Below are 22,355 nucleotides of genomic sequence, written 5' to 3' on the forward strand. Positions count from 1 at the left end.
AATGAAAACTTTCTTCGTTCATGGCTGTTTGCAGTTGCCAAATATTTTTTACTAGAAGTGCTACAGTAGAAGTGCCCTCTTGTTCTGCTTCTAAGTAACTATTAAATAGATACCTCTTCTTCGTTGGACCAAAACCTGATTGGGACTTGTCCACCTTCACCAGTGAACAGTGCTTTACAAAAGACTTTGGCGCCATGAAAACTTGGAAAGAGAATTCAAACAGTTCTACTTAATATATTTTAGATCTACCATTGTAAACTGGAAGATGTGCCAAGATTCAATGGTTTCAACGACTTCGTGACAACTTTCCCCCTCCGAAAAGGGAAGACCAAGTCAAATAAGAACAGCGAAATTGAAGTTGGACAATTTAAGGTAACTTTTTTGTATGTTATTCGAGATTTGCTTTATATCATGTAATTTTAAATTTGAACTTATTGTAACTGAACTTGTCTGCAACTATAAATTTCAATGCTCCAGTGTTTTTTTCTATTTTTTTTTTATTCCAGGGTGCATTTCGTATATTTAACGACCCTGATTCCCGTGACAACACCATGGCAACAATGCACTTAAGGTCCAGTGAGCCAATTGACTGTGTTGTGCGAGTGTACGTTATTCGTGTAAGTAAAAATTGCTATAGCTCTGCTTATTGAAATCCTTACTTCCGATCGCTAAGAAATATGATCACAGCTCATTGCGTATATAGATATCAGCTCTATCTGAATTACAGCTCTTTTATTTTCTTCCTCCGTCGAGGGAGTGGCGACAGGTAGCGGGATCAAGCCCTTTTGTGACTTTCGTTACGTTTCTAGACTCCTCACTCCTTCTTGTTTCTGACCACCTAAATAGTCTGTAGGGTTAGGTTTAGGGTTAGGGTTAGGATTAGTAACGAGACTGGTGTGAAACGCGGTGATAATTGAAAGCATAAGCCCCAGGTTGGAAACGTACGTCCTACTCGTAATTGATCTCGCGTATTCTAATATGAAAAGTCTCTTTTAGGGTTTAACCGCTAAATTACCGTTTCCACGAATATTAAAGCATCCAATTGGACTTAGTACAATTCCCTTTCAGTTAATCGTCACTTTGCTGTACCGATGTGCTTTAGATGCAGAACTGAGCTTGCAACACTTAGCTTAATATCTCAAGGTTTTGAAGTTATCACTCTTCTTTCACAACATGTTGGGAAAACTAACTTTGTACACAATTGCGACTGTGTAATTGAATCTCCTATCTTTTATTGATAGGCAAATCATCTTCAGCCTAAAGATGGAGATGGTCTTGTGAGTTCATTTATATCATTCTAAGAATGTAATATGGCAACGGACTTGTATATACATTGGATACTTTTTTAATTTTACAATTTTATATGTTACATGTTTAAGCTTTCGATCTCCTTACAGTCCTTACAAGATCCCGAAGGCCTTTAGTATTTATCTTTATCGTGTCAAGGGAAAGATTATCTATCCAACTATCTACGTATTTTACTCACAAGCTAGCCAGATTGGTGTCAAAGTCGTTTCCATATGCTAGGGGCTATTCCAACAAGCAAGACAATTCACTTTCATGCACGACTGAAACACCGTTTAACTTGAAAACGGTGCTACTCGAAAAAATTATCGTTAATTCGATACTGATGATGTTATACACATTTCAGGCCGATCCATACTTGATTGTCTCTCTTGGTGACACAAAATACGACAGAAAGGATGAACGCATACCCAAGACGCTTAACCCTAAATTTGGAAGGTAAACACACAACCTAACATGCAATGGTCATTAAATATCACCTGATAAACCTCTTCAGGCTTTGCTTTTGTTTATTATTATTATTATTATTATTATTATTATTATTATTATTATTATTATTATCATTCTGCAGTATGTTCAAGTTCAAGGCGAAGATTCCGCTGGTCAAAGATTTGAAAATTCAGGTAATGGACTATGACTATCCAGACCCAGATGATCTGATCGGTGAAACCGTTATAGACCTGGAGCAGAGACTCTTGTCTAGTTACCATGCCACTTGCGGACTTCCCAAGACATATTTCATGTAAGTATTAGTAAACTTCTACTTACATTGCTCTGTACTCAGGGCAGTGCAGTTCTGCTTGGTTATTTGCGTCTCAGGGAGTTTCTAACGACTGTACGTTATTGACATATTTCCAATCACAATGAGCAATAGAGTTTTTCAAAGCAACCTATTTGCCTCCCTCCAGACTTAAAAGGGGCGTTTTTGGTTCTGTTAATTTATATAAACACAAAACATGCTTCTCATTAGAAATATCCCAAGGAAACGGTTTTTTTTTTGGTGTGTTAATATAATATGAGATATTTTATCGAATGAATGATACGACTTCTAATAAGTCAAAAACGTATCGTCAAATCATTCTCCTTGCTAGATCTGGTCCTTATAAATGGCGAGACACTCTAACACCTTTTCAGCTTTTGGCTAAACACTGCACCTTTACTGGGAAAGAACTCAGGGCAGGACAGGACACAGGAAAACCAGAGATTATCAACATTGGAGAAACCACCTACTCTCTGAGTGATTTTGGTACGTTGGTTATTAAACTGTTTCTGAATTTCTTTGTTTCAGAACGTCAACGAAGTCTTCGTATATAACCTTGCCTTATTTTGCACAGCAATTGTTAATAGATACTTACTCTTCAGGACTTTGTTACAAGATTTAAAAAGACATTAAGCTGGCACCTTGAATAATCATAATCAGAATATCCAAGTTCTCCTTGCCCATAGAACCCATGGCGTTCTGAGATACTTAGCAGTTTTCATTCCTAGCACAACTACAAACCACTTTAATTTCCTGCTCAAGTCTTCGTTGTCTTCAACCGCGCAGACTTTAGTGCAAGCGTTAACTTGAGTTGAAAAAAAAAAAAGTTAGATATATAAGCTGTTCTTTAATTCTACTAGCTTAACTTAGGTCTTTCTGGCTGCCGCCAATCATTCAAAGTGTTTTTATTAATCTTCATCTTAAAAGAGAGTGAACCGCCATCCAACCCAGAGGTTGGAGATGCACTGCAGCGTCTGGCTCTTTACGTGCTTCACACGCGTGGATTGGTCCCTGAGCACGTGGAAACGAGGCCACTATTTAGTAAAGTACGGCCAAACATGGCGCAGGTATGTTAATCGTGATCCAAATTATGGAACCTTTTTTCGTGTTTTTGTAATACTTACTGCACAAGCCTGAGTAAAACTACACCTGTTTATTATACGGCTTGTGTTTGGGGCCCATATAACACCGCTCTACTTGACTAATTCTAAGGTATTATAATATCCATGGGCCGATAAAGGACCTCCAAAGACAAAGCAAAAAGCCATATTATAAACAACACTCTAACCTTGAACGTTCGATCTTTACGGGAACATCTCGAACCTTGGCCATGATATATAGACCTTTTTAGCTTCGCGGTCACGTGGCTACATTGGGTAAACAAAACATTCAAGATGGCGGGCGCTAATGAATTTTCTGTTGTAGCGTGGACAAAATCGTTGCGAAATCTCGCTAAAGTGTCCGCGATTACAATAGTAAATCATCTAAAAGGCTGTGGAAAAAAAGAAATTGGAGAAAAAGGTTATAAATTCTTTACAGAAAATTACATTCATGATGTATTCGTGAGAGAAGAAGTACGGAAGCCCCAAAGGGACATCCACTTCTTAAAAATGGTATTTTTTTTTTGTAAATGGGAGTCTGCTTTTCGAAAATGGGAGTTTGTTTTTCGAAAATGGGAGTTAGTTTTACGAAAATGGGAGTTTGGTTTTCGAAAATGGGAGTTTGGTTTTCGAAAGTGGGAGTTTGGTTTTCGAAAATGGGAGTTTGGTTTTCGAAAATGGGAGTTTGTTTTACGAAAATGGAAGTTTGTTTTTCGAAAATGGGAGTTCGTTTTTTCGAAAATGGGAATTTGCTTTACTAAAATGGGAGTTTGTTTTACGAAAATGGGAGTTTGTTTTTCGAAAATGGGAGTTTGTTTTTCGAAAATGGGAGTTTGCTTTTCGAAAACGGGAGTTTGTATTTCGAAAATGGGAGTTTGTTTTTCGAAAACGGGAGTTTGTATTTCGAAAATGGGAGCCTTGTTTTACGAAAATGGGAGTTCGTTTTTCGAAAATGGGAGTTTGTTTTACGAAAATGGGAGTTTGGTTTACGAAAATGTGAGTTTGTTTTTTCGAAAATGGGAGTTTGTTTTACGAAAATGGGAGTGATGATAAAAATGATTGACAGGCCAAACACGACTCCTATTGGTCAAGATAGAGCTAGCCAATGGCGTAATGTACTTTTCGATCCTGATTTGTTTGCGCGTAAACAGCTACATTTGAATCATGTGGTGCCAGAACGACCAAAGGAGGATTAGACATATACATCGAGCTTGAGAAACATAAGCTCGATCAGATAGCTGCAAAAAACATTAAAATGTCTCAAGATAAACGTATAGCTTTCTTGAAGTAAAGCTACGGCGTCTCCGAAGAAAAACGTACGAGGGCAAATATGATATCCGTGATAACAATCTCTACTGACTACTGTACTTGCAAACAGTTTTAATCGCAGCCGGGCCAGGCGTCACAATATAGATTGCAAGTAAGCAACATGTTCACGGTAAATTTCGTATTTTGGTCCTTAAAAGCAAATACTTGGAGATTTAAAAACATAGCTTGCAATAGAAATGAGCCAAAAAAATGTATAAACACATGGCAAATTACAGAGGTGTCAAACTCGACGAAGTGACATGCAGATAACAGCGGAAATCATGCAGACCTATGACCTATAAAAATTTGCCATAGCACGATCTAACGGCTCAACTCTACTTAAAATTCCTCCTTATAACACAACATGAAGTGCCCTTCATATACACGAGGGAAGCGACCAAAACAAATCCGGGTCGAGTGACCGAACAGAGAACGGCAAATGTACAAATATCACGAACCGTAAAAGTCGTGAAGGCTAGTCAACCCTATTTTACACTGAAATGCCGTCAAAGACACACAAAACAACGAGGTCGAGCTTCAAACAAATAAGGATTGAAAACGTTATATTACGCCATTGGCTAGCTCTATCTTGACCAATAGGAGTCGTGTTTGGCCTGTCAATCATTTTCATCATCAAAAAAACCCTCCCATTTTCAAGAAAACAAACTCCCATTTTCGAAAAACAAACTCCCATTTTCGAAAAACAAACTCGTATTTTCGCAAAACAAACTGTCATTATCGAAAAACAAACTCTCATTTTCGAAAAACAAACTCGTATTTTCGAAAAACAAACTCCCATTTTCGAAAAACAAACTCCCATTTTCGCAAAACAAACCCCCATTTTCGCAAAACAAACTCCCATTTTCGTAAAGCAAACTCCCATTTTTAAAAAAAACTAACTCTCATTTTTGTAAAACAAACTCTCATTTCCGAAAAACAAACTCCCATTTTTAAAAAAAACTAACTCTCATTTTTGTAAAACAAACTCTCATTTCCGAAAAACAAACTCCCATTTTCGAAAAAACAAACTCCCATTTTCGAAAAAACAAACTCCCATTTTCGTAAAACAAACTCGCATTTTCGTAAAACAAACTCGCATTTTCGAAAAACAAACTCCCATTTTCGAAAAAGCAAATTCTTAATCTCGAAAAACGAACTCCCATGTTTCATAAGTAGATGTCCCTTTGGGGCTTCCGTAAAGAAGACAGTCGATCGAGGACTTGTTATGTCAAAGGCCGTTGTCTCCGAAGCCAGAAGAAGAGCGAAGCTCCTCATACCGTAAAATTGAAGATTGCTGCAGACAGAGAAGATAAAGGAAATGTGGAAGAAGCAGAATGCTCATGCAAAGCGGGGTAAATATAACTCGAAGTTCCACCACAATTACAATATAATTATCACGCTGGTGTAGGCCGTGACTTTAGGTCAAATTCCACAGGTCAGGATTACAGGTCACACGTACACATCGAATACTAAGCCGAAAAGTGTTTCGTCGATTTAAAACCGACGATAGTTAACTGGGCTTTTTGAACCTGCCGTAATTTTTTTTATCAAAAATACAAAGATTTGTGTTTTGTTTTGGACGCGGTAAAATTTTCATTAAATTTTATCCAGATTTTGAAAGTTCTAATTATGCTTTCATTAAATCCAATGGTCAGTGTGCATGTTAGCAGGTGAAATGTTTTTTTTTTTTGGTAAAATCTGTTTCCAACCCACATTAATCTGCTTCAACCTGTAGATAGCAATTTTAGCAATAATTTGAATTATTTTGAAGTCCAGTAAATTGTTTATAAATTATGTTCAGGTTGAGACAAATCAGCTTAGGTTGAAAACAGATGTAACCCGAGAACCAATTTAACCTACAACATATACAATCACGTTTCAATAATGTATGGAAATCAATATTTTTGCATTGTTTACAGTGTGCAATTACTAATAGAGAGTTAAATTTTAGTCATATTTCCATGTGCATGTAAATGTATTGTATTGATGAGTTGCAATGTGACAAAATACAAATAACTTAATTGCAGGGTTGAAGGCCACTGTAACCATGTTTTTGCCTTGTTGTACCTGCTAAATCATTGGAGTATGTTGGGGATCACGGAGATCCCAGCAGATCAAACTTGTGCAAGTGTGCCGCAGCAGTGGCACAAGCCACGAGGTGCCAGTATTGAACCAGAACCAGAAATGAAATGTACCTTTGTCAAAGCCTTATCTGACTAAGGTGGCAAGCGAAAACTGGCTCCAGTAACTGGTAAACTTTATGATGCAAGGGGTAAACATCTCAAGTCAAATGGGTGGAAGCAGCAAGATGTGATGGAAATGTGTCATTATCTTTCAAACGAAGAAAAACATTCCCCTTTTTCATACCTGATCAGTGATCAGGAATGTTCAACAGCTACACATACTGTTTTTGGGAATGTCCCTCTTGGTTCAACTTTAGGGATCAACTGACTGATTTAAAGGAAACCAATACAACCTTTGCTTTTTATAAACCAAACAATTGTGTAACACTTCCAAGGGATCAGCAACCACAGGGGGTTTTGGTTTTTCCCAAGATTCCAATTTCTAGTCCATGCAGTCAGCCATTTATTCCTCCCGGTAGCTTTACTCATACAATGTCGGATCCAATTTTGCAAAACATTAGCATAAACATTGAACGAACTTGGGACCTCCAGATCAACACTGTTAGTCAAGCTCAGGAGCCCACATGGTTTGAAGTGCACCATTTTGAACGAAAACAATCGAAATTACGTCGAAAGAAGAGAACGTAGCCTAACTCCGCGGTCTCTCGCTGCAATTCCTTTGCAAACACGAATGTTTGTTTACCCAATGTAAGTCACGTGTTCACCCTATGACGTAACAGTCTAAAGAGGTCTATTACGGCAAGGTTTAGGTCTGAGATTTCCCGTAAAGACCTCACTCTCAGTCAAAAAGTAGTTAGTAAAAAAAAAAACCTTGCTGAAGTGGACTACGAATTACGCTTTTGTTTTACTCGATAACTTTTGTTTAATATATAATTACTCTTAATTAATTCGAGTCAAAATAAAGTTTGTATGTAAGCACAGGACATCTACAGCAAGTTCGCCTCTCGTTTGACATCGACAGTCAAAATGGAGAACCCCATTCCAACAGGTTAAATAAAGTTTCTAATATTTCAAACAGGAATATAAGGGCCGCAAAAATCGTTTCTTGGTAACCGACTCTCTTATTTGTTTGCCACCAGGGAAATCTAGAGATGTGGGTTGACATCTTCTCCACAGAAGACGAGGAATTTACCAATAGCAAATACGGTACAACTAGTCTAAATTGTTTTGATGTCGGTTTCTTTGGTTCTCTTAGCGTTAAGTCCTCTTGAATTATTTATTAGTTGCACAACAAGATGCTGCTGGATGTTTCAGCTCAAGGTGTTCGCGTCTTTAGTCAGAAACTTGTTAAGTTGTTGGCTTCTTCACCTTGACCTTCTCCAAAAAAAAAAGTTAACTGGAGACGCTAAAGAATCCAAAGTAATGTTAAATGCGAAAATTCAAGCTTCAGGGATTTGGAGCTAAAATTCAATCTAACCCTGATCGTAATTGTTGTTGTTGTTGTTTATGATTTTTGTGCACATCTACTTCTCCTCACATCATTCCCTTAAAATTTCCTTGTTTAAGAGACATTTACTCGGTAAACTTAAAGAGGATTTCATGAATTCTTAGATTAATTTTTATAGAGGTGTGGCGCGATAATCATTCAGTTACAATTACATAAAGGAGCTAACTAAGATATTTTGCTCTTTTGCATGAAATACGAAGAGCCCTCGTCTTTTGGTACGGACCAAGCTGATGGCAGCCAGGTGTTTACTATCGTCAAACAGTCACCCCATTCTAGACAGGTAAAATAAAAACTATTCGCAAGAGACTGTTAGTAGTAATTTTGAAAATGTGACCGAAAATTCCGAAAATTCCATGAAAGTTTCTAAACTGCTGTACCGTTCCTAACACAACCTCTTATTTCTCGATGGTTTTAAATTTTCAAACATCACCGTAATGTAAAAATGTAAGGACATTCAAACAGCGTCCAGTACGAAAAATATATAATTGCCTGTGTTGTTGTTGTTGCTGTTGTTGTTGTTGTTTAAATCAAACCTAAGAAATTTAACACAAAAACTTAATCGTATGCTTTCAAATCAAGCAATATCACCGTCTGTTGCTCAAACATATTAAATGAAACTAAACATACCAGAAATTCACCAATGTAAACCTAGCTTTTCTGGCCAAAAGAAAACATCGTTTGCGTTTACTGCTAAGAGATTCTAAGTTAAAATTAAATCGTCTAAACGGTAAATCAGAGCATTAAACGAAGTTGTTTCATTACATTTGACGTTATCGCTTTAATAGGAAAGACAAGAAGCAGAACGAGTGGAGAAATATTCCACAGACGTAGGCCTAATACTAAAAGATCCAGTTACCATTCTTCCTCGACAACCTTCTAAGTGAGTTCACTTTGGTTTTGCATTAATGGCCAAGCGAACATTCTAATTTATTAAAGCAATAAGTAAGATAATGATGTTGCAAACGATTAATGCAAGAGATATCTTTTATACCGTTTCATAGAATATACAGTCAAACAGAACTCAGGAAAGCCCGTTACATGTCGGCTCGACGGTATTACACTCAACCTTCACTCAACCGCGCACTGCGTTGATTGTGCTTGCCACTGTATAGCATTGCATAAAATAATTAACAAATAAAGAAGCCTAAGCCGTGTATATTACACTGTGATAAAACTCGACGGGCATTTGAGAACACGAGGGAAATGTAGAAAACACGAGCCGCAGGCAAATGTTTTCTACATTTCTCGAGTGTTCTCAAATGTTCGGAGTGTTTTACTACAGTTTAATACACGGCTTAGGCTTCTTCATTTGCTTTATGATATAGAGGCAATGTGGCGATAAACAATAAAACAAGCTTTATATGTTTTATACTCTAATAAAACATGGGATTTTGACCAATCAGAGCGCGCGCAGGGTCCTATCTTTATTGTCAAAGTTGAAGGGCGTTTGTGTATAACGAGACCATACAAGTGACTCGTGAGATGTTCATTGGCAGTACACCACCCGAAGGCGTTCTATAATAACAACTGTAATATTAATGTAGTAATTTGAGTTGTTGTCATTTTCAATGATGATTGTTCATTTAAAGTAAAACTAATTTGTGTGGTACAAGTCTCATTATATCACTGCATGTATCAGGTTTGAATTGCGTGTTGTCATCTGGAATACGACGGATGTTGTCCTTCAAGAGCAGTCTATCCTGGGAGAGAAAATGAGCGACATTTTTGTAAAAGCGTAAGTTGTGTATTTACTCCGCACATCTGGAAGTAGAAAAACCTAAACTACTTATACATAAGATAAGTTTATTCCCATTTTTTTAATTGATTATTTTGTTTACTTTCCCTAAAAATAGTTGGATCGTTGGTATAGGAAAGGAACAGAACACAACAGTACACGAAAGGTAATGGAAAATTCATTGTGACGAAAATTAAAGATATAATCAGCTGAAATGGTACCACTGATAAAACGAAACTTACACACAGTAAGTCACTGACAAATATCCCATACAGCAAAACTGAATTGAGCAAAGATCTAGGCAGCCCTTTTCAACTCCAGATCATCTTATTGGTTTTTAGTTGACATTATAACAAATGAATTTCCTTATTATAAGAAACGATTTGGAAATACATGAAACAAGAAATATAAGTGATAGAAACCGACGTTTCGGTGCATCTTGCGCCATTATCAAGGTTACATAATTAATGATAAAAAGCAGTTCTGAAGGGGCTAAGTTGAAGCGAATTTGGATAAAAGAGTGCCAAGCTAATTACATGAATACTTTAGCACGATGATAATCAGACTATACATTCAGTGCTGGTTTAAGATCTTGAATACACAGCATTTCATGGACAAGGCAGTCAAATTTGTTGGTGAGAGCAAGAGAGTAAGAGATTATCGACTCTTGTAAAGAGTTATTTGAAACTGTGCTGATATTAGAAACATTTCGCTTGCCACCGCCAGAAGAAAAAAACCTACATCTTTTTAAGTTGCTTTTTCTTTTTACGAGTATTGGAAATTTTGTGTAAAATGAGGCACCCTGTATATGATATTGTGCTAAAAAAAAAAAAAACAATTCGATAACGAGCATTAAGGCAATTTTGTCTACTTCTTAAGTAACAGTACTATTCCGCAAGCTAAATTGAATTTAATATTTTTTGTAACTTGTACGTGTAGCTGACGTCGGCGACGTTTGAAATCAGGGTAGATTTGTATATTTAAGACACAGTTTTCTTTTCAGATTTTGGAAATAATTTTGAGTTAAAATTTATACCCCCTAAGATTATTAAGATTAAGTCACTTTCGGTTTTAGAAACAATTTTTCACCATGCATGTTTTAATTTAGATCCTTAGACGGTAACGGAAGTTTCAACTATCGCATGGTTTTTCCTTTCGAATACCTTCCTATTGATAAGAAAATTGTCATAAAGGAGAAGGTAAGAGTCTGTTATATCATCAACTAATTAATCTGATATCTTTGTTTTTAAATTACGTCACTGTTTTGCAGTGTCTTCTCGGCATGGTAACAAGCAGTAAGGAGAGTTTCTAGGGACTGATCTTGAGAATGTGAAAAAGAATAGTACAGTGGAGATAAATAAACAGGAGCCCCCGTTTAGCGAGAAAATATGCTTGGATATTTGTCTGCAGACATTATCTGCTCAGAGAAGCGAGCTTTAAGGAACAAAAAATGTCCAAGGACAATTATGCGAGCATGTTTTGGAGCCAAATGGAGGCTCGAAAACATGTTTATTATCCTTCAAATATTTGTGGAAACACGCGCGGTTTTGAAAATGAGTTTTAGTTGAGGAATATCCAGTCATTTGACGCGCTTCGACTAATCGTGTGCCAGCAAAAATATCTACTGGATTATAATCTTGATTCTCAGAGGATGGAGGAATGATTTTTCTTGTGCCTTTAGTGACGGATAACGACTCGGAGGACGAGCCCCGCTTACCTCCTTCCTACCGGAGAAAAAAACTTCCTCCATATACCTTCAGTTCATCTCTCTCGTTTACTCTTTTAGGCACCTTTTCCCGACCACCCTCGTCCCCTGCTCGAGTTCATCCTGCAAAGCCACTGAAAAGTGTTGTGTAATAAGCCGCCCTTGCTTATATATAATCTCATGTTTCTAACGTGAATTACCTTTCACCAGGTCCATCGTTTGAGTCGTCATTTGAGACATGAGCACATATCGCCAGTTTTAAAGGTGCAAATCTGGGACAAAGACAGGTTTACTAGACATGACTTTATAGGTAGGAATGTGTTGTATACAGCTGGAAGGCATAGATTCAATCCAGTGTTTGGCTTATTGTTTTTTCAAACCAAAATCAAACTAACTAACTTGTGGACCATGTTAGACTGATTATGCATGTGTGTTACCAAGCACACACCTAAGCTCCTAAGGGGACAGCAGTCCTAGATTCCCTTTGCAACAAGAAAAAATGTAATGCCAGAATCTCGTTCACTGCACAAGTGTCTGAATCATAATTGTGCACGAGACACAACTTTATACTCTTCATAAGTAACAACCTGACTCGGTAGCTAACATAAGTACTGACAAAATAAACGTATTAATTAACGTAAGCTACTTGTTCCGTGATTTTTTGCCGTAGGTGACTTGAAGCTGGATCTGTCCAATTTAGTTCGCCCTTGTGTTGAACCCAGTCACTGTGGAGGAACGAAAGACCCCAGGACACATAACCAGTTCGTGGATTTGTTCATTCAACAGTGGATATCTGGCTGGTGGGCTTGTTATGATAATGATGATGATGATGATGACAAACGGAAAATCACGGTAAGTAGGCCATATATTTTCTAAGGAGTAACTATCATCAACAATCGAAAAGTCAAAGCAAAGGAAGTATTACATAAACAGAGACCTAAGAAGGCCCACAATCATTTCTCCTTTTATTAAAAGAAATCCATAAAAACAAACAGATCCTGGCTTTTGTCCACACGATACCGCAAAAAAATCGGCGAAAGACCCAATTTCAATTCGACACTGATACTTATCCTAGTTGGTTTTGATCATGTTGTTGTTGCTGTTGTTTTGCTTTATTGCGTTTCCGGGAGTGATCATTTCTAGGCGCTACTAGTTTTCTCGGTTAGTACTACTTTTTTCGCCATTAGTAGCTTTTATTCATTTTTACAACAAAAATATCTAGAGAAGAAAAAACAACATGCAAGAAAAGCAACATTACAAATACTTACAAACTTCTTACAAACAAGCAAAAGAAAGTAAGTGATATAATCCGGCAAATACTTGCAATTGCTTCGCGTTCTTATTGGTTCATTAAACAAACAGCCGTCAAATACTTATATTTCACTCCAGAATTAGAAATAATCAATTAAAATGTTATAGATTAAAAACAAAAATGATAGGGGTGATGGCTACCCGGAATAACTCTTAAAAGAGTTAATAATGCCAGGCAGCTAGTTAAAACGGAAAAGATGTTTTACATGTTCAGGTCAGTGACACAAAACGAGCAGACATAGACGCACACACACAACAAAAAATTAGAAATTTACAAAGTTATGCTAACTACCAGTGTAGACTAAAGTTCTCACGTTACAAAACAGAACACAGACAATATTAATCCGGAGAAGCAATCAAATATATCTAACGACACGAAGCGCAGGGGAAACGTGTGCTTACGAGACACGATTGATAGTTTAGGTTTTACCTTTGATTGGATGACAAAGTGGGGCTAAACCAAAGAAACTCCGAATTACGTACCAAGATCAAGTGAAAACTGCTCTCAAATTCGTGTTATCTTGTTGTGTTACAGGGTAAGGTACAAATGACTTTGGAGATTTTAAACGAAGAAGAAGCTGAGGAGTATCGTGTGGGTCTGGGCCAATCAGAGCCCAATCAATATCCCAAGCTTGATAAACCCATGTAAGTCATGTGATATATAAGTAGCTATTTACAAACGGAATGCAGTTCAAAGTCATTACAGCTGAGTACATTATATTTTATCGTTATGAGGGTCTGGAGGAGGGTGCTTGATTCTTAGTTATCGTTTGAGATTTTAGCTATTTCTAAGCTATCAAGTTACTTTGAACAAATTTCAGTCAAAGACGACTTGATTAGGCCCCGAAATTCTTGGGATGGTCTAATCAAATCTCGGACATATTTGTGCGATTTTCGAAACTCACCTAAAGACCTCACGATTCTTTAGAAAATCGCCAGAGGTCATCGTCAAGTCGGAACTACTCGGACATTCTTCAGTGATTCGTCGCGTGATGTTGGTTTGAAATTTAGAGCGGTTTTCAATTGAGTGTCGAAAGTAATTAGACAATTACTTTGGTTTTGGTTTTGGTTTTGGTTTTGGTTTTACTTCGTTTCGAGATTGGCTGCGTAGTCTAATTGGTAAGTGATTGGTTTGGTTTTGGTTTTACGATACTCAATTGAAAACCGCTCTATTCACAGCTAAAATCACAATGCTATCAATATTTCAGTCGCAGACATTATCATATTGACAATCTACGAGCGTACTTGGTTAGTTGAAGAAAGAAGATGTTTTCGTCCTGTTTCATGGTCTTCCATGGATATGACCATTGTTTGTATACGACAAATCGTGATAATACGACTACACCAGTGTTATTTTAGTCGTGGTCGGTGTTTGAGTAGAAGACTGGGAAAGTCCTGAGATTCCTGGACAATCCTCTAGTTATCAGTGTCCCTCAAGCATACATGCATATATTTGCCTTAGCTTTTTTTTTCTCTTGTTCACTACCACAGCCGTCCAGCTCATTCGTTTCTGTGGTACCTGTCTCCACTCAAGAATTTGCGTTGGATCATCTGGAAGAACTGCAAGCGGACCATTATAAAGTGGTTGATCATCTTCTTGCTGATCTTGATCATCTTCTTATTCATATACAGTGTTCCGGTAAGTACAGTGAGTCTTGACTGACGGCGTAATAAAAATCATATCATCAGAGCCGAGTTCTGCTTAATGCTCTTCTAAAATGCTAAGACTGAACGCTTTGCCATCTTTAGGTCGTCCTCTTTGTTTCGTTTATGGGTGTTTTTAAAACTGTTTTTAAAACGTTTGCGAGCATTATTTCCTTTTTCAATCGACTTAGACGTTGGGGGAAAATCTAAAAGTCCAATTAAAGGTTTTTGAGGAGTTTAATGGTACTGAGGACTTAAATTAGTCTCTCAGCTGCTTTTACACTACTTAGAGGTCCTAGAGTCCAACCTTAGTACAAAGTTTTATTCTATTCTATGTTTTATTGTATAAATCTATGAAAAAAATTTCCGGTTTGGGGAGTGAAGTTTGTTTTGCATCCTGCTTTTTGTATCCTGTAGATAATAACACTCTTTTGTCGAATTTTTTCATTAACATGGTCTACTCATGTTTTGTTCTGTTTTTGCAATTTTTTTTTTGTTCCATTTCAGAATTATGCAGCGAAGAAGGCGCTAGGTGTTTGAATGTCTTTATCTTACAACTAGAAACTTCACTATCCCTTGATAACATAACTATTCGTGAGATAACGAATTATGACAAATCTTAGATACAGCCGGACTGACCAAGTAAGTGACGGTTTTTTGGGCTTAAAATCCTCCTAGAGGCGTAATAACCATAAAGGGAGGTGCACCACCACTTGAGCCATGGCCAATTTTTGTCGTCAAATATTGGTGGTAGGAACAACCTGACTGCAAAGTCAACCTGGACTGAATGAGTCTCGGAAAAATTCAATTGTTCCTTCGTATACACATAAAAAATGCCAATCCCGATAGTTTTTATGAAAATCAATGTAGCTACTTAACTTTACCCTATTGAGGCTCTAGTAAGATATATAGGAAATTAAGGGTAATTTTAAGAAAATCACCGGGGAAATAGCTTGAGGTGAATGAATTTATAGCTTGCAAATTGTTGTATCTCATTTACTAAGTTGCTTTGTTCAGCTTCTAATAATAAGCTCAGATCATAGAGCATTTTCAGCCAGAAAAAGCGATTTTATTCAAAGTTTCATTTTTTTATTAGTGACATCTGAGTTATTACTTACTTATCAATAATACTGTATGATGTAATCGCCTATTAAATTGTATTAAGACTAACTTTACGATTAAAATTATTCCCGTTAAACGAAGTTATTTCTGTAGTTGACTTTAACTGAGTAGCTGTTCAAACTCACCAGGGAAGAGTAGAATATTACATAGTAGTGACTACCTTGGCTAAGCGTGGCCTTGTGCATTTCCTTGTATGTTCTATCATACGCTCCTCGCGTCCGTCATGCTATACGCACCTCAGCACGGTCCCTCATGCGTCTTCTTGTCGTTACACAATAGGTCCCCTGTGCATTTCTCTTGCTTTTCCCAGTCACTTTCGCATGCGTTCCTCCATCCTTTACGTTACGCTCAACCCGTGTGTCACCCCGAGGGTTTCCGGAGACTGCCCTATTATGTCGCCCGTCACGTCTTGCGTACCCTTTGCGTATCCTTGCGCGTTGAAGCGTGCGTTTCCCGATGCCTTCCCCGATGGGTTCCCAGCGGGAATCCAGTTGTTGATTTTACGTCTCTTTTTCCATGCCAGGAACGTCACGCATTGTAATGACAGCGCGTGAACAGTTCACTAGAATAGCAACTCTGGATATAGCATTCTTTTCACATTCGGGAAATGGGTACGGGTCTAGTAGGAGAATAATCAGGACATAATTATTATTTTTGCCTTTGGTCGAATTGCTGGCAAAAATTAAATGAGTGCTCGCTTGCTCGTGCTCGCAAAATGTTTGCAACTGCTTGCATGTTTGGATTCTGGAGTCTGGTAGCTTTTAGCTTCTTCTCGTGGTGTGGTTAGAAAGATTTACATCTCCTTGATCGATTGAGCGCCCACCCACTTACTCACGTAGTTCTACATCAAACAAGGCATAATTGGCTGTAAGCTGATGGGACTGGCTGATCCGCGATAAGATCTTAAGATTTTGTCTAGCTTTGCGCCTATTTTCCTGTTTTGGAACTTCAGATTACTTGCAGTATTTTCTAAAGTGCTCGCTGCTCGCAAAACAAATTCGGTCACTGCTCGTTTTCGCAAAAGTAACCGCGCTGCTCGCAGGGAGGCTCCGTTTTTTAACTATATCCTCCACGTATGTTTTTTCGTCCAATCTTTTTTTTCCCTTTTGAACCGAGTTAGGGGTAAAAAGACCATTTAAGAAAGAACATCAAACATTAACCTGACTGACCGCAAAAATACCCATCTAGCGGAAGCCTTTTTCCATTTAAAATCCGGACTTTTGAGAGGGATTTGTTATGCGATAAGGTTTTATGTCCTTTGTTAACAGTTTTTTTAACCTCTAACTTGATTCAAACGGAAAAAAAAGAACATTGTAGGGAAAAGATAAATGGAGTCCAACAGAATCATAACATCGGAGTCCCAGTGCGGGTGCTTAACACGATGCCTTTCCGAACCGAAAAAAAAAAAAAAAAAATGAAAAACCTTGCTTAAGTTATAGAGTCTTTTTTAAATCCCTTATTAAATCTTTCCCAGGAAAAAAAAGAACATTTCCTTTAAGATCCGTTCTTTCCCACACAAAAAAAATGACCTCCCAATTAAGATCTGTACCTTTGCAAGTCATTGTCTACAGGCTGATAAAGAGAGTTTAAACTGAAAAAAGATCTGGCAAGATGGATATATATTTTACGGTCAGTCAGGTTTGATGTCCTTTCTTAAAAGGTCTTTTCACTCCTAAGTTAGTTATAAAGGGGAAAAAAAGAAGACTCGGCGAAAAGAGATAAATAGAGTCCAGCAAAAATATCAAAAAACGGAGTCCCCTTGTGGGGCATTAAACGCCATGCGCTTCCAAACCGAAGCTCGGAAATGTAACCACTAGGCTAAAGGGAGACTCCTCGAATCGGAAAATGTGCGATAACTTATGAAACTTCTTTCATCTTTTTCGTAGTACATTTTCCAGATCAAGATAAGGCTGTCAATAAAAACTACATTTCATGTTCATATAGGTACGGTTAATTTTGCTACCCAATTCAAGGAGTCACCCTGTAGCCCAGTGATTACGTATCTAAGCTTCGTTAGGAAGGGCATGGCGTTCAGCCCCCGTGGGGCGACTCTTTTTTATTTCATATTTGTGGTGGACTCCATTTTACTTTTCCGAAAAATCTTCTTTTTTTTTTGTTTAAACCAAGTTATTGATGAAAAGACCTTTTAAGAAAGGACAACAAATCTGGCTCACCTTAAGATATATCCAAATTATTATGTCTTTTTAGATTTAAGCTCTTTTCATTAGCTTGTATTATATCCAGTAGGCGAAGACCTGCAAAAGAACGGATCTTGATGGAAATGTTATATTTTCTTCTCTTGGAAAAGTTTAATAAGAGATTTCAAAAAGACTCTACAATTTACGCAAGATCTTTCTTTTTTTTTTTTTAATTGAAATTTTCCAAAGCAAGATAAAGCTGTCAATAGAAACTACATTTCTTGTGCATATGAGTACCGTTAAATTTGCTACCCAATTCAAGGAGTCCCCCTGTAGCCCAGTAGTTACATTTCCTAGCTTCGATTTGAAAGGGCATGGCTTTCAGCCTCCACAAGCGGATTCTCTTTTTTTCATAGTTTGGTTGGACTCCATTTTTTTTTCGTACAATATTCTTTCTTTTTGTTTCAACCAAGTTTGGGATGAAAAGACCTTTAAAGGAAGGACAAGAAACCTGGCGGACCGTAAAATATACCGAACTTTTTATATCTTTTTTTTTATTTAAGTTCTCTTTATTAGCTTGTATCCAATAGGCGAAGAACTGCAAAAGAACGGATCTTCAAGGAAATATTATTCTTTTTTACTTGCCTAAGAAAGATTTAATAAGGGATTTAAAAAGACGCTATAACTTAGGCAAGGTCTTTCATTATTTTAATTGCATATTTTCCAAAGCAAGATGAGGCTGTCATGAAAACTACATTTCTTGTGCATAGAGGCACCGTTAAATATGCACCCCATTCAAGGAGCCCCCCTGTAGCCCAGTGGTTACATTTCCGAGCTTCGGTTCGGAAAGGCATGGCGTTCAGTCCCCGCATGGGGAATCTGTTTTTTCATATTTGTGTTGGACTTCATTTTTCCCCCTACAATCTTCTTTGTTTTGTTTTTTGGTTCAACTAACATAGGAATAAAAAGACCTTTTAAGGAAGGACAAGAAACCTGGCTCACCACAAAATATATTCAACATATAATTTTTTTTTTTAATTAAGCTCTTTTGATTAGCTTGTATCCAAAGGGCGAAGAACTGCAAAAGAATGGATCTCGAAGGAAATACTATTTTTTTTTTTTTTTTTTTTTTTTTTTTTTGCAAAAGACTCTATAACTTAAGCAAGGTCTTTCATTCTCTTCATTGCATATTTTCCAAAGCAAGATGATGCTGTCAATAAAAACTATATTTTTTGTGCATATAGGTACCGTTAAATTTGCTACCCAATTCAAGGAGTCCCACTGTAGCCCAGTGGTTACATTTCCGACCTTCGGTTCGGTAGGACATGCGGTTCAGTCCCCGCAGTGGCATGATACTCCGTTTTTTCCATATTTGTGTTGCATTCCATTTTTTTCCCCTTCAATCTTCTTTTTTTTATTTCAACCAAATTACTGATAAAAAGACCTTTTAAGGAAGGACAAGAAACCTGACTCACCCTAAAATATACCCAACTTATTATGTCTTTTTTTAATTTAAGCCCTCTTTATCAGCTTGTATCAAATAGGCGAAGAACTGCAAAAGAACAAATCCTCGGGGAAATATTAACTTTTTTTTGCTTAGGAAAAATTTATTAAGGGATTTAAAAAAGACTCTATAACTTAGGCAAGGTCTTTCATTTTTTTCATTGCATATTTTCTAAAGCAAGATGACGCGGTCAATAAAAACCACATTTCATGTGCATATGGGTACCGTTAAATTTAAAGTTCCCCTGTAGCCCAGTGGTTACATTTCCGAGCTTCGGTTCGGAAGGGCATAACGTTTAACCCCCGCAGAGGTACTCCTTTTTTTGTTTGCACATTCCTGTTGCACTATATTTTTTTCTCCACAATCTCTTAAGGAAGGACAAGAAACCTAACTAACCCTAAAATATATCCAACTTATGTGTCTTTTTTGATTTAAACTCTCTTTATAAGCTTGTATCCAATAGGCGAAGAACTACAAACGCACGAATATTGAAGGAAATTGTTTTTTTTTTGCTTGCAAAAAAAAACGTCATGGATTCCCCTTGTAGCCCAGTGGTTACATTTCCGAGCCTCTGTTCGGAAGGGCCCGCGTTCAGCGCCTGCAGGGGGACCCTTTTGTTTCTTTTCGTAATTCAGTAGGACTAAACAGTGCTCATTTTCGTACAGTTTTCTGTTTTTTCCCTTTGAGCTAAGTTAGCGTTGAAAATTATTTTAAAAGAAAGACACCCTGAACCTGGCTACTCGTAAAATACCCATCTAGCCATGCCTTTATTTGCTTTAAGCCCTCTTTCTTAGCTCCTAGCCAATAGGTCAAGACCTTAAAAAGTAGGCATCTCATTTGGAACTTCAATGTTTTTCGGTTTGGAAAAGACGTAATAATGGATTTCAAAATACTCTATAAATTGATGCAAAGCTATTTGAAAAGGTTAAGGGTTTAGTTTGAATGCTTTTGGGCTCAGCCCAGAAATAAACCTTATAAGCTATTGAAGCTTTCCTCGGGCAACTTATGGCCTGAATTGTTAAATAAAGGCCAGCTACTATTGTTAGAAGAAAGGCAATGGTTAGAGAGGCTGCGAATTACATAGAGATTAGTCTCCATTAGGTCTGTCATTTCTTTTATAGCATATTTTCCAATGATAGATTAGGCTGTCAATACAAGTACATTGCATGTGCATATAGGTACCGTTAAATTTCCCAACCACGTCATGGATTCCCCCTGTAGCCCAGTGGTTACATTTCCGAGCTTCTGTTCGGAAGGGCCCGCGTTCAGCGCCCGCAGGGGGACCCTTTTGTTTCTTTTCGTAATTGGGTAGGACTGAATAGTGTTCTTTTTCGTACAATTTTCTACTTTTTCCCTTTGAACTAAGTTAGCGTTAAAAATTACTTTAAAAGAAAGACATCCTGAACTTTGCTACGCGTAAATTACCCATCTAGCCATGCCTTTATTTGCTTTAAGCCCTCTTTCTTAGCTCCTAGCCAGTAGGTGAAGACCTTAAAAAGTAGGCATCTCATTTGGAACTTCAATGGTTTTCGGTTTGGAAAAGATGTAATAATGGATTTCAAAATACTCTATAAATTGATGCAAAGCTATTTGAAAAGCTTAAGGGTTTAGTTTGAATGCTTTTGGGCTCAGCCCAGAAATAAACCTTATAAGCTATTGAAGCTTTCCTCGGGCAACTTTTATGGCCTGAATTGTTAAATAAAGGCCAGCTACTATTGTTAGAAGAAAGACAATGGTTAGAGAGGCTGCAAGTTATAGAGAGGTTAGTCGGCCATTAGGTCTGTCATTTCTTTTATAGCACATTTTCCAAAGATAGATTAGGCTTTCAATACAAGTACATTGCATGTGCATATAGGTACCGTTAAATTTCCCAACCACGTCATGGATTCTTCCTGTAGCCCAGTGGTTACATTTCCGAGCTTCGGTTCGGAAGGGCATGGTGCTCAGCCCCTCCAGAGGGACTTTGTTCGTTTTATTCATATTTGTCCCTATAATCTTTTTTAGTTTGTTTTGGTTTGAACAAGTTTTTGACGAAAAGACGTTTTAAGGAAGGACAAGAAACCTGACTCGCCCTAAAATATATTGAACTTATTATATCTTCTTTTTTTAAACTCTTTTTATTAGCTTGCATCCAGTAAGCGAAGAACTGCAAAAGAAGGAATCTTACCGGAGATTGTTTTTCCCTTGCGAAAGATTTAATAAGGGTTTTATAAAAGACTCGAGAACTTAGGTAAGGTCTTTCATTTTCTTCATTGCAAATTTTCCAAAGCAAGATGAGGCTGTCAATAAACTACATTTCATGTTCAAATAGGTGCCGTCAAATTTGCTACTTAAGTCAAGGAATCCCCTTGTAGCCCAGTGGTTACATTTCCGACGTTCGGTTCGTAAGGGCATGGCGTTCAGTCTCCGCAGGGAGACTCCGTTTTTTTTTTTTTTATATTGGATGTTGGACTCCATTTCTTTTTCCTACAATCTTCTTTTTTTGTTTGTTTGTTTCAGCCAAGTTATTGCTGAAAAGACCTCTTAAGGAAGACTCAATAAGGGATTCAAAAAAAAAGACTCTATAACTTAGGCAGGGTCTTTCATTTTCTTTATATCATATTTTAAAAAGCAAGATGAGGCTGTCAATAAAAACTATATTTCTTGTGCATATAGGTACCGTTACATTTGGTAACCAATTCAAGGAGTCCCACTGTAACCCAGTGGCTACATTTCCGAACTTCGGTTCGGAAAGGCATGGCGTTCAGCCCCCGCAGGGGAACTCTTTTTGTTATATCTATGTTGGAGTCCACTTAGATTTTTTCGCACAATCGTCTTTTTTTCTCCTTTAATCCAAGTTAAGTCATTGTAAAAAGACCTTTTGAGAAAGGACATCAAACCTGACTGACCGTAATATGTATATCCAACTTATTATGTCTTTTTTCATTTCGGCTCTCTTTATTAGCGTGTATCCAATAAAGAAATATTTGTTACAAGTGGTTGCGATCTGAAACTGATTTCTAAGTGTCGCCAACAGTTCAAATGCCTTTCCTGGAAGCTATTTTGTCCAGTAAAAGTTAATACTTAATTAGTTAAAAAAACTTTTACCGCAGGCTTCAACTTCACGTGCATATCATTATCTGTCATTCGATA

The 22,355-nt window shown here is 37.4% G+C and overlaps 2 protein-coding genes across 6 annotated transcripts in view; both read left to right on the forward strand.

Moving 5' to 3' along the window:
* Positions 1–15,680, forward strand: part of LOC145478378 (myoferlin-like) — a 48,146-nt gene extending 32,466 nt beyond the window's left edge. For 4 of the 5 annotated variants that reach the window (XM_081456386.1, XM_081456387.1, XM_081456385.1 and 1 more), the window contains 18 exons: positions 244–372; positions 507–617; positions 1,242–1,277; positions 1,652–1,743; positions 1,877–2,047; positions 2,397–2,551; positions 2,993–3,132; positions 7,697–7,763; positions 8,265–8,344; positions 8,850–8,944; positions 9,704–9,799; positions 9,918–9,965; positions 10,908–10,998; positions 11,715–11,814; positions 12,175–12,356; positions 13,351–13,460; positions 14,307–14,454; positions 14,967–15,680. In XM_081456386.1, coding sequence (XP_081312512.1) covers positions 244–372; positions 507–617; positions 1,242–1,277; positions 1,652–1,743; positions 1,877–2,047; positions 2,397–2,551; positions 2,993–3,132; positions 7,697–7,763; positions 8,265–8,344; positions 8,850–8,944; positions 9,704–9,799; positions 9,918–9,965; positions 10,908–10,998; positions 11,715–11,814; positions 12,175–12,356; positions 13,351–13,460; positions 14,307–14,454; positions 14,967–14,999 — 1,884 coding nt within the window. In that variant the 3' untranslated portion in view covers positions 15,000–15,680. Of the gene's footprint in view, positions 1–243; positions 373–506; positions 618–1,241; positions 1,278–1,651; positions 1,744–1,876; positions 2,048–2,396; positions 2,552–2,992; positions 3,133–7,696; positions 7,764–8,264; positions 8,345–8,849; positions 8,945–9,703; positions 9,800–9,917; positions 9,966–10,907; positions 10,999–11,714; positions 11,815–12,174; positions 12,357–13,350; positions 13,461–14,306; positions 14,455–14,966 lie in introns of those variants that run through there. The other variant, XM_081456390.1, reaches the window with a different exon arrangement.
* LOC145478379 (uncharacterized) lies at positions 5,100–7,430 on the forward strand. The gene is made up of 2 exons (XM_081456391.1): positions 5,100–5,825; positions 6,501–7,430. Exons 1-2 carry the CDS (start codon positions 5,650–5,652, stop codon positions 6,691–6,693), a joined length of 369 nt encoding a protein of 122 aa, XP_081312517.1. The 5' UTR covers positions 5,100–5,649; the 3' UTR covers positions 6,694–7,430.
* Positions 15,681–22,355: the final 6,675 nt, after the last annotated feature.

Source organism: Orbicella franksi, chromosome 2, assembly GCF_964199315.1.
Source record: "Orbicella franksi chromosome 2, jaOrbFran1.1, whole genome shotgun sequence".
NCBI lineage: Eukaryota > Metazoa > Cnidaria > Anthozoa > Scleractinia > Merulinidae > Orbicella > Orbicella franksi.